Source organism: Heteronotia binoei, chromosome 5, assembly GCF_032191835.1.
Source record: "Heteronotia binoei isolate CCM8104 ecotype False Entrance Well chromosome 5, APGP_CSIRO_Hbin_v1, whole genome shotgun sequence".
Classification (NCBI taxonomy): Eukaryota; Metazoa; Chordata; class Lepidosauria; order Squamata; family Gekkonidae; genus Heteronotia; species Heteronotia binoei.
The window spans coordinates 78,348,026-78,360,510 of NC_083227.1; the positions used below are offsets into that span (position 1 = coordinate 78,348,026).

The 12,485-nt window shown below is 42.1% G+C and overlaps 1 protein-coding gene across 3 annotated transcripts in view; it reads left to right on the forward strand.

The window, feature by feature from the left end:
• Positions 1 to 12,485, forward strand: part of SLC41A3 (solute carrier family 41 member 3) — a 72,369-nt gene that overhangs the window by 28,775 nt on the left and 31,109 nt on the right. For all 3 annotated transcript variants that reach the window (XM_060239670.1, XM_060239669.1, XM_060239672.1), the window contains 3 exons: positions 1,168 to 1,275; positions 4,587 to 4,658; positions 8,509 to 8,653. In XM_060239670.1, coding sequence (XP_060095653.1) covers positions 1,168 to 1,275; positions 4,587 to 4,658; positions 8,509 to 8,653 — 325 coding nt within the window. The remainder of the gene's footprint in view (positions 1 to 1,167; positions 1,276 to 4,586; positions 4,659 to 8,508; positions 8,654 to 12,485) is intronic.

Sequence of the window (12,485 nt, forward strand, 5' to 3'; positions counted from 1 at the left end):
CTGCTGATAGCAAGTTGCTGATTTTGTCGTCATCCTATCTGTTATCCAGAATGCAGAGTCTAGGGCCTATATGGTCTCAATTTTAATTTCCAGTTGTTTTTGTGAACCTTCCATTGTCTCTGCCATCAGTTCAGTCAACTGAGAACCAGTGTTATGGAGTGGTTAGAGTGGTTAAAATAACAGAGGGGAGAACGTTGTAAGCCTCTCTGGGTTTTGATTGAGAAAGAAGGTGAGGTGTCAAAATAGTTTCTATCCTAACTGGCAATAGATCCCTATTTGTGCTTTCTCAATTTTCTAGACTACTTCTTTCTTTTCTTTTAAACAAGGCAAGATAAGTGTTCTCACATTGGAATTGTATAGTGATGGAGTATGGAATCTTTTGAAGAATATTCTTAATGGTAATTTTTAAAAGGCGATAAAATACTATTGACAAGGGGGAAGGAGGAATTTTATGTGTGTAAGTGCTGTGTAGTTGATTTTGACCTATGGTGAGCCTGTGAATTAATGTCCTCCAAAATGTCCTATCATTAACAGCCATTCTGAGGTGTTGAAAACTGAGGGCCAATCTTGTGTTGGGTCTTCCTCTTTTCCCTCTGCCTTCAACTTTTCTTAGCATCATTGTCTTTTCCAGTGACTCTTGTCTTCTCATAATATGACCAAAGTATGATAGCCTCAGTTTAGTAATGTTATTATGCCATTCACTGAATAGGGATATTTTGGGAGCTGTGTAGTAGGTGCCTATGACCCTACCACAACCTTACTCCATGCCAACCATATGCATTCTGCCTGATGAAGAATTATGTATAATTGTTAAACTTGCATGCAACAAAAACTGTTGGTATAATGAAAGTGCTTGCTGTATTTTTGGTGGAGGTGGATATCTCTTTTGGGCAGACAGTTTGACAACCTATGTATGTGTTTCATGTCTTCTAGAAAACAGGTTGAGAAAGTTTCACACATTTTGTTGACACACAGTTTCTTTGTACCAGTGTTGAACCTCCAGACAGGGCATTGATAATGTGCCATGCTCAGCAGCTGGAAGTGCTTTTTTTAAAAAAGCCAGTGCAGTGTACTGAAGCGTGAGCTTGTGTGTGAGAGGTTATGGGGTGTATATAGTGATAGTGGGTAACAGTTAGTTGACTAACTTTCTCTCCTCTTTTCTCTCAGCATTGGGAGGTGTTTAAGACAATCACAGAAGTATTTATTCTGGTTCCTGCCCTTCTTGGCTTGAAGGGTAACCTTGAAATGACCTTGGCATCAAGACTTTCTACTGCTGTAAGTGTCAGCCTCTGGTTTACTTAAGCTATGGGGGACATGGCTTATGCGCAGAGATGTATTAATTCATTCCTTTTGTTTAGTCAAAAGAGTTTTTACTCCCCATTCAAGACACTGAATTTTATTCAATTTGCTTCTTCTCACAAAGTAAGATGCTGATACAGGTTACAGCAAGCTACAGTTTAAGGGGCAGTGAATAAGAATCCTTCTCCTACATTGCAGAAAAGAAACAGTCTAATAGTCTCCCTGTTATTGTGGACAGCTGCGTGAATCTAATGAAAAGTTGTGATTTGCTGCAGCTGTTCATGGTGTGTGGCCAGGCCCATAGCTATGAGGGGGGCTGTGGGGGCATAGCCCCCTGACTGCTAGGCATGGCCCCCTGACTTGGGGCCCCTAACCAGCCTCCAGTGTCTCGGCTGCATCCTTCTCCATTCTGCCATCATCATATACCATTGCTTCTGCTTGCTTAGGGGACGTGATCATACACAGTTGCTTCTGCTTGCTTAGGGGCCGAAAGAATTCTCTGACCCCCTCAGCAAGCAGAAACAACGGGGCACTTTTGGAGCCCAGGACTGAAAAATAAGCTCCCTGTTGCTTCTGCTTGCTTAGGGACTGGAAGAAATCTCTGACCCTCAGCAAGCAGAAACAACTGAAAGTGTCCAGGACTGAAAGTTAAGCTCCACGTTGGGCTAGAGGGTGCCTGCAAGAAGAGGCGGTTCTGACCCTCAAGTGGGGCGGTAGGGGTAGGGGGCGGATGGCTCCATTGCAGACAGGGCAGGGTAGGGTAGGCTGGTGCACACAAGTGGAGGTCCCAGCTGCAGTCCGGGGCTGTGGATCAGTGGAGAGGTGATGTTCGCCTGCAGGGGTTTTCTGGCCTGGTCTCGCTGGCCACCCGAGCGAGGGTGAGAGCTGCGCTTGGGCAACCTTGGCTAGCCCTCCGACAGGAAGAAATCTGAATTGGAGGTCTTGTAGCCCCAGAAGTCAGTTGCGACTTGGTGGCGCCTTCAACCCCCCCCCCCCCCCTCCCCTTGTCCTGCTGGGCTTGCCTAGCTGGATCATGCTACAGGTAAGGGCAGGAGATTGTGTGGCACGTATCTAAACCTCTGAGTGGCTCCTCACCAAAGCTGCTGGAAGAAGGGTGGAAAGGGATCACCTTGGGGCAGTTGTGGGAAGGGGGGAGGCTGTATGGCAGTGAGCTGGCAGCTTTCCTCCTCAGCGGTGGAAGGAGAGAAGGCCATGGAGGTTGGGGCCACTATGTGCCCTCTGAAAAAATCAGCCCCCCCAATTCTTCAGATCCTGGCTATGGGGTTGTGTGTGGCCCTTGCATTAGAAAGAATATATGTACCCAGCAGGGCACTTGTTTGGGTTTGCTCAATCTGCCCTTCCTGCCATGATGTCTCAAGTTTGTAGCTCCCTAGATCACTAGTGTGGAAGGGTTGAAGAGACCACTGTCCTATTTTATTCATCTCATCTACATCCTGTCTTTGGAATCTACATGTTCTGTTTGCAGCAACAAAACTGAAGTTTAGCAGTTACCATAAATTGAATGGGAAAAGCTCCCTGGTTCAGTCCATGATCTCTCCCATTCAGGATCTCAGGCAGCAATTGCTGGGAACTGGATCTCTGCTCAGAACTGTGGGAACAGCTGCCAGTCTCAGTAGACAATAGCACCTAGATGAACCAATGGGCTGACTTAGTATAAGGCATGGAGGCTTGCTTTTAAGTTGTTTCTCCAATAAGTGGTAGTGACCTCCTGCCCATCGTAATGACCTTCACAGAACAGTTGGCCAATGGAATGTTCATAAGGCCATGCTGAAGTTGAATCTGAAGACAAACAAATAGAATTAGCCACATAATGTTGCCATTTGGCAGCATGGCCACCAATTTTTCATATGTTGCAGGTTTTTTGCTTTGTGACCACAGAGGCATATAGTATCTTCCTATGTATCATGCCAGGCACAGTATTTTTCTGAGTGCCACACAAGGCATCCTAAGGCAGGGTCACAGGGTCCTTATAAGAGAATGTTGATTAAAATATTTTTTATCCTGACTCAGTCCACACATGAGACCTTTAAGGCATCTAACAATCATAGTGAAATGAAACAAAATCACTAGTTGCATGTTGTCCAGAAAAGCAGTAAAACAAGCAGTGCAGACAGAACAATAAAACTTCAGCAGGACTAGCTATCTAGAATCTAATGAAAAGTCAACAGAATTCATTTTCCATGTAGGTTAAGTACATATCAGAACAGTAGTGTCTTCGTGTGGTGTCTAAAGGCAAGCAGAGAGTGCCAGATTAGCCACTTGCATATAGAGTTCTGAAGCCCGGGTAAAAGGCCCTGTTGTATGCCTTTCTTCCACACTTCAGATGATAATGGGACACAGAACAGATCCTTACCTGACGACCTATGAGTACAAGTAAGCTTATGGGAAACAATGCAGTCCTTTGACTAATGAACAGTGTTATCTGCAGCGATGGACATATATTTGATGAAGCTGTATAACTGTAACAAGCTGTTGGAAGGAGGTATTAAAAGTTATTCAGGAGATAACAGAAATCAAAAGGTTGAAAGGGCACAAGGATCATAGGCACTTCCCTACCTTCCCCATTCCACTGGACTCCTTCCTCATCCCAGGACAATTTACTCTTAGGCTTGAAGGGCTTGCATATCCTAATAACTGTGTGGGGCCAGGTAGCTGCAAGGAAAGGAGTTGTGCTCATGCAAAAAGTGGCAAAAGGATGATCATTTTAGCACTAGCAGTTTGCAGGATCCAGGCCAGAATATTATTTACTCTGCAAATTCTTTTTTTTTTTAAATTTTACGAGAAAAAGTATAAATTAAAAAAGAGAGTAAGTCAGAAATCTGCTGACTGCTGCTGAAAAGATTATTACAAGAAATTGGAAAAGTAATAGGAAGCTGTCTATTGAGGAATAGTATAGAAAAGCCCAGTAAATCAAGTTAATGAATAAGTGGGCAGTTGTTATATATAGGAAGTGGAGAATTAATCATTGTTGATTAATGTAAGAGACTTGTTTGCCATGTAGCTGTGTCTCTGAATCAAAATAATTCTACATGTTCCCAAGTGTTTGCCAATAATTTAATACATACATAAATTATAGCAATGCTTTTTTGTTTAATTATGTGTTTTTGTATATTTTATGTTGTATGTTCTGTTCAATTAGTTGTACTTGCACTGTTTAGTATAATTAAATATATATATATATCTAGAGAAAGAGAGAGTGGCAGGCTCCCCTACCATAACTATCACTGCAAAGAGTGATTTTTTTTTTTGCTTTTTCTGCCTCCCAGGCTAACACTGGACAGATGGATGATCCCCATGAACAGTGGAAAATGGCCACCTGTAATTTGGCTTTGATTCAGGTAAGGGTGTTTGGTGTGGCATGAGGCTCAGGGCCATTTTGAAGAATCCCTGTAGAGGTGAGAAAATTGTTTTTTGACTACATGTGTTAAAATCAAGCAACAACAGTATCTACATTTGTAGAGTACTGAAAAAGAGGAGAAATTACTTGTGATAATGTCTGGTGAAGTTTAACGAGCTGTTGTAAGCATGTTGTTGGTTACATGGCAAAATAAATCAAAAAGTAGGCTTCTTGCATCTCTCCCAAGCCTGAGGATCCCTGACAGATGTTACTCTGTAGGGTGAATTGCTGGTAATAAATATGCACATTTCCCTGTCAACCAGTGAGATCTAAAGACCTCCTTGAGGCTTGCCTAGCTTTTAAAGTTGCTAACTGTATGCAAGTGCCAAGACCAGTCCCTGGGATGCTTTTATGCCTTCAACATTATCTCTAACTATGCACTAATGGGCTGGGAATTACCAGTGCAGGCCTGATACATGGAATAGAGTGAAAGAGGGCATAGAGGGAATCATGGTGTTCTGTAATGATTCATTATGTCCTCACTACACAGTGGTCTTCCACATATAATGAGGGTATGAAGTTCCAACACAGAACATATAAGGAGAGTATGAAGTTCCAACCTAGAATCAGCATAGGGGTAGTACATAAACACCTAGTTTCTTTAAATGAAACTAAGTCCTCAGGGCCAGATGAATTGCATCCAGGGGTTCTAAAAGAGCTTGTGGAAGTAATTTCTGAACCTCTGGTTATTATTTTTGAGAATTCTTGGAGAACAGGAGAGGTGCCGAAGATTGGAGGCAGATGAATGTTGTCCCCTTCAAAAAAGGGAAAAAAGACAATCCGGGTAACTACCGACCTGTCAGCTTGACGTCTATACCTGGAAAAGTTTTAGAACAAATCATCAAACAGTCGGTCCTGGAACATTTAGAAAGAATGGATTACTAAGAGCCAGCATGGTTTTCTCAAGAACAAGTCATGTCAGACTAACCTGATCGCTTTTTTTGAGAAAGTGATTAACTTGCTGGATCAGGGGAATGCTCTAGACATCGTTTATCTTTATTTCAGTAAGGCTTTTGATAAGGTTCCACATACTATCCTTGTTGACAAGTTGGTAAAATGTGGTTTGGATCCTGTTACCGTTAGGTGGATCTGTAACTGGTTGATGGATCGCACCCAAAGAGTACTTGTGAATGGTTCCTCATCCTCTTGGAGAGGAGTGACAAGTGGAGTGCCTCAAGGATCTGTCCTGGGACCTGTTTTGTTCAACATCTTTATCAATGATTTGGATGAAGGAATAGAGGGAATGCTTATTAAATTTGCAGACGATACTAAATTGGGAGGGGTTGCAAACACAGAAGAAGACAGAAACAGTTTACAGGATGACCTTGACAGGCTGGAAAACTGGGCTAAAATCAATAAAATGAATTTTAACAAGGATAAATGTAAAGTTTTCATTTAAGTAGGAAAAATCCAATTCATGGTTATAGGATGGGGGAGACTTGTCTTAGCAGTAGTAAGTACGAAAAGGATCTAGGGGTCTTAGTGGATCATATGCTGAACATGAGTCAACAGTGTGATGTGGTGGCTAAAAAGGCAAATGCAATTTTGAGCTGTATCAACAGAAGTATAGTGTCCAGATCACGTGATGTGATGGTATTGCTTTACTCTGCTCTGGTAATACCTCACCTGGAGTATTGTGTTCAGTTTTGGGCACCACATTTTAAGAAGGATATAGACAAGCTGGAATGGGTTCAGAGGAGGGCGACAAAGGTGGTGAGGGGTCTGGAGACCAAGTCCTATGAGGAAAGGTTGAAGGAGCTGGGCATGTTTAGCCTGGAGAGGAGGTGGCTGAGAGGTGATATGATCACCAAGTAGTTGAAGGGCTGTCATATAGAGGATGGTGTGGAATTGTTTTCTGTGGCCCTGGAAGGTAGGACCAGAACCAATGGGTTGAAATTACATCAAAAGAGTTTCTGGCTCAACATTAGAAAGAACTTCCTGACCGTTAGAGCGGTTCCTCAGTGGAACAGGCTTCCTCGGGAGGTGGTGGGCTCTCCTTCCTTGGAGGTTTTTAAACAGAGGCTAGATGGCCATCTGACAGCAATGAAAATTCTGTGAATTTTGGGGGAGGTGTTTGTGAGTTTCCTGCATTGTGCAGGCGGTTGGACTAGATGACCCTAGAAGTCCCTTCCAACTCTATGATTCTATGATATAAACCTAAGTGGGCAGCCGTGTTGGTCTGAAGCAGTAGAACAAAGCAGGAATCAAGTAGCACCTTTAAGACCAACCAATTATTATTCAGAACATAAGCTTTCATGGCTATGTTTCACATAGCCGGAGGTCTAAGTAGTCAGGTCTTGAATCAGACCTGTGGTTTCCCTCAAAGCACCATGAGCCTGAACTGCTGTGTTCAACGTATCTTTTTCACAAGTTTTCCCAGGACTGTAATATTTACATTGTTGAAACCTTCATATGTAAACTTTTGTTGTTGTTGCATAGTTTGGATTTATCAGGCATTATCAGAGGCTTTAGATAAAGTCTGAAATTTTCAAATTGTCACCAGCCTTGCAGGAATGAGGCCTAGAACTCTTACATATCTATGTCCTATGTCAGTATACCTTCTTTTCTGTATGATAGTCGTATAAAACTGATAACAGTGTAGATAATCCCATAACACTACAGTACTGACTGTATTGCTGTGACATAGAATTGTGACTCTTGTCTGTTCTCACCAGAGGGCAGCAGTGTGCTTTTTGTGGATAATTTCAAAGTATCTGAATTCTAATGCTATTGTAGATGTTATTGAGGGCAAAGGCTGATTTTGGTATTACAGTTTTGGGCGTCAGTGTGGGATGTACCAAAGTGTACCTCTGCAATGATGTTGCTAATACACATACTCCACAGTAAAAACACACTACAGGGAGCCAGGCTCAGCTATCCACAGTAATTTTTCAGAGTGAGCCAGGCGTATGTCCACTCCAGTATTATGTATGGTGCATTGCAGTTACCCTCAAAAAGGTCATGTGGGAAGTAGCTTTGAAGAAAATAATGCAGAACACATCCTGGAATTTCATTTTTATCAGCTTGTTGCTGATAGAAGGATGATGTAACAGTGGGTTTGGGGGATATCTGATCCAAACACAAATTGTCTTAGTTGCCAACTGTATATTACACACAAACATGTGTAAGGAAGCACAGAATTCTTTTAAAAACATAAAAGACAACTTGACAAGGTGATCATTTTGAGTAAAACGTGTTGTATATGAGGGGAGGTAGTTCCAGTTGTGTCACTTAATATATTTATACCCTATCTTTCCAAACATATCATCTGAGGTAACACACAATAAAATAGTTTAGATTGCAACGTTCAAAATACCAGAACTAAGAATGATATGCAGTATAATGCTTATCGATAAGAACAATGAAAAATAGCAATGAAATAATGAGCTGACCAACCGTCCTCCCAACCCATCCTGTAATCATTAAGGGAAAGAATGGGGAGGGGGGGAAGGTTGTATTTAGTGGTTAAAAAAAGAACAAAAGTTTGCTCTCAAAAGGCATGCATCTGAATTGCTACTGGCTTAGAGGTTTGCGGCATGTATGATCTGTAATAGGGAAATGACTGAGAAGGAGAAAGTTCAGCACACCTGTTCCCTATCACTTCCTTACTAAAAAAATGCTTCCTTTGAAAGTTGCTTTTCATTTTTTAAAAAGCTGGGCTTCTTTATGTACTGTTCGTGTGAAGTGTGTGTGTAGGAATCAGCATAGGGCCAGATTCCTACAGGAATGTTTGCAAACTGCTCTCCGAAAACAACCTCTGAGACTTTCTGTCCATTGTTTTTGCTCAATAGACACAAGCCACAGTTGTGGGACTCCTGGCAGCTGTAGTTGCAGTCCTTTTCAAGGCCATAGCCAAAGGGTATGTGGAGCTGAACCAGGCAGCCATGCTTTGTGCTAGCAGTGTGACGACGGCATTCATTGCTGCCCTCTCACTTGGTGAGTGTCTCTCGGACTGCCTTTCCCCCCATGTCTTTGAAAGTGTATTGTTCTTACTCATGACATAGGTTTTAGTTCTTCCTTCCTCCTCGTAGTTACTCCGCAGCTGATGTCAAATGATCATTTCAGAATCTCAGATCACGTCTTCAGGGTTTGCATCTGTCTACAAGAAACCTTGTTGTCAATAGCACTGTCACTTATTGCCAGCTCACTGCTTTACAACCTTGACAGTTCTGAAATATGAATCATCTTGTTAATATTGGGACTGCGTGGAAGGTGAGATTAGGATGAGGTTTTAGAGGAGGAAGAGAAGATGGGAAGTGACATGAAGTGCCAAGTACAACAAAGGACTTTGGTCACAGGAGACAGCATGGAACCTGGGACATTTAGAAAGGTTGACACTGGCCCTTTCTCTAAATGGTGAAGCCTGACACTTCCACACAGACAGCTTCTTTGAGAGTGCTGTTTAAGTATGGTGGCAGCCCTCCCTTCATTCTCAGATGACAATTATCACATAAAGCTTTTTTCTTCAGTCAGTCTGATGATCAGAAATGTGCCAAATTTTGTAGGGCTGCCTTCTCTTGCAGAAACACTGTCCCCCCCCCCCCACTTCTGCTGCCAAGATTTTAAAAGACTAGCTACATTTATTCCTGTGGCCATCACTACCTCCTCTGGCAGCAAATTCCACAATTTAATCACTGTGTAAAGAAATATTTTTTTGTTCATCCTGAATCTACTGCCCATCAGTTTCATTTGATGCCCTCAAGTTCTAGTATTTGGGAAGTGGTCAACACTCTCCACCCCATACATAATTTTATAAACCTCTGTCATGTCTCACCTTTGTCATCTATTTTCCAAAATGAAAAGTCCCAGACTCTTCAGCCTTTCCTCATAGGGCAGGTGCTCCAACCCCCTAATATTCTTGGTTACCTGTTCTGTACTTTTTCCAGCTCTGCAATGTCCTTTTTGAGATATGGTGACCAGAACTGTACACAGTAGTCCAAATGAAGTTGCACTATAGATCCATACAGAGGTATTATAATATTGGCCGTTTTATTCTCAGTGCCTTTCCTAATAATCTCTATCATAGAGCTTGCTTTTTTCACTACTACAGCACACTGAGCTGACACTTTCATTGACACTTTCATTACAATCCCCATGACATAAGATCTTTTCCCCTCTCATTGTCAGCACGATCAGACCCCACTTGAAGCTGTGATTTTTTTTTGTCCCATGTGCACCACTTTACATATAGCAACACTGACATTCATTTGCCACATTGTCACCCACTCACCCAATTTGTGGAGATCCTCTTAGAGAGCTTTACAGTCAGCCTTGGTTTCACCATCTGGGATAATTTTGTGTCATCTACAAACTTGTGCACTACAGTGCTTACCTCTATTTTCAGATATTGATGAATAAATTAAGTAGTATTTGCCCCAATACCAATCCTTGGGGGGCCCCACTGCTTGCTTACTTCTATTGTGAGAATTGTCTATTGACTCCTACTCTTTGGTTCCTGTCATGTAACCAATTCTTAATCATTATGACAACCCATTCTCTTATCCCATGACTGCTAAGTTTACTCAGAGGTCTATGGTGAGGTACCTTGTCAGAAGTCTTTTGAAAGACCAAGTATATAATGCCTATCAGGTCACCATTGTCTATATACTTGATCATGTTCTCAAAGAACTCCAAAGATTGGTGAGGTAAGATCGCCCTTTGCAGAAGCCATATTGATTTTCCCTCAGCAGACTTTGTCCCTCTATGTGCCTAACAGCTCTATCTTTGATTACATTTTCTACTAATTTGCCTTGGATAGACATTGGGCTGACTGGCCAGTAATTTGCTGGTCCCCCTCTGGACTCCTTTCTAAAAATTGGTGTAACATTTGCTACTTTCCAGTCTTCTGGTAAAGCAACTAAATTTAGTGATAGGTTCCATATATGGGTTAGTAGATCTCACATTTGAACTTCCTAAGAATTTTCTGGGAGGCAAAGATCACTGCAGATGGTGACTGTAGCCATGAAATTAAAAAAATGTTTGCTCCTTGGGAGGATAGCTATGGTGAACCTAGGCAGTATAATAAAAAGTAGAGACATCACCCTGCCAACAAAAGTCTGTATAGTTAAAGTGATGGTATTCCCAGTAGTAATGTATGGCTGTGAGAGCTGGACCATAAGGAAGGCCGAGCGCAGAAGAATAGATGCTTTTGAGCTGCAGTGCTGGAAAAGAATCTTGAGAGTCCCTTGGACTGCAAGAAGATCAAATCAGTCAGTCCTGAGGAAAATCAACCCTGACTGTTCCCTGGAATGGCAGATGCTGAAGCTGAAGCTCAAATACTTTGGTCACCAAATGAGAAGAGAGCACTCGCTGGAGAAAATCCTGATGCTGGGAAAGACAGAAAGCAAACGAAGAAGGGGATGGCAAAAGATGAGATGGCTGGACAGTGTAACTGATGTAACACGAATTTGAGCAGACTTCAGAGAATGGTGGAGGACAGGAGGGCCTGGTGTGACTTTGTCCATGAGGTCAAAGAGTCAGACTCGACTGTACGACTGAACAACAACAAAGAACTCTCAGGTGTATGTCATCAGGGTCTGTATTGGTTTTTCATTTCCCCAATAGGTCTAGAACTTCATCTCTTGTCTCCTCTATTTGACTCAATTCTTCAGACTCCCTTCCTGAAAACAGTAGCTGTGGCATGGGTACATGGCCCGCACTGTCCATAGTGAGGACAGAAGGAAAGAATTCATTGAACTTCTCTGCCATCTCCCCATCCTCTTTTAGAATTTCCTTTATTCTTTTGTCATCCAAAGGCCTCACTGTTTCTGTGGCTGATTTCCTGCTCTGGATATATTTTAACAGTTTATTTAAAATTCTTTAAATAATGGGGATTATAAAAAGCAATGGTGCTGCAAAAAGGTGTTTCATAAAGCAGTTACTAATGGAATAGAAAAAATGTGCCAGCCTTCCACAAGAGAGCAGCATAAGACTGTTTCTTTAAAAGGACACTGCAGTAAGAAATGCTTGGGCATGGGAGACCTGCATTTTAGTAAGACCAGTCCTTGGAAACCTCTGGCTTTTGGAAATAGAATGCTGGACCAAAAAGAAGAAGAAGGGTTGGTTTTTGTACCTTACTTTTCTGTTACCCCAAGGAGTCTCAGAGCAACTTACAATCTCCTTCCCTTCTTCTCCCCACAACAGACACCCTGTGAAGTAGGTGGTGTTGAGAGAGCTCTGAGAGAACTGTGACTGACCCAAGGTCACCCAGCTGGCTTCATGTGGAAGAGTGGGGAATCAAACCTGGTTCTCCAGATTAGAGTTCACTGTTCTTAAGCACTACACCACACTGGCTCTCACCACACTGTACCAGGTGTCTAATCCGTAAAAGTTCTTATGTTCTTTGTTCTGGTTATACTTCTTTGGCATGTTCTCGAGCTCTTTATATAAATGTACATGTGTCTGTCTGTATCTGAGAGAAAGAGAGAGAGAGAATTTGAGAAACCAGGAATTTTTTTTTTCATATATACCTATTTGAACTTTTTAGTTCCCATCCTTGGGAAACCTATGAATGGATTTATTTATTTTTTTGCCACCTGCTATTTACAACTGTTGACACTTTTATATGGCCTTACTCTTTAGCTTCCCTACTAGCAGTTTGGTAACCCACCAATCCGTTATCCTTAGCTGCAAGTTATGCAGACAGTTTCTCTGTTCCAGAGGTGGCCACAGTTACTGTCTATCAGTGTAGTACATTTATATTCCATCATTCCTCCAGGAGACTCAGAGCAGCATACATGTTTTTTCCTTCCCCATTTTATCATCACAG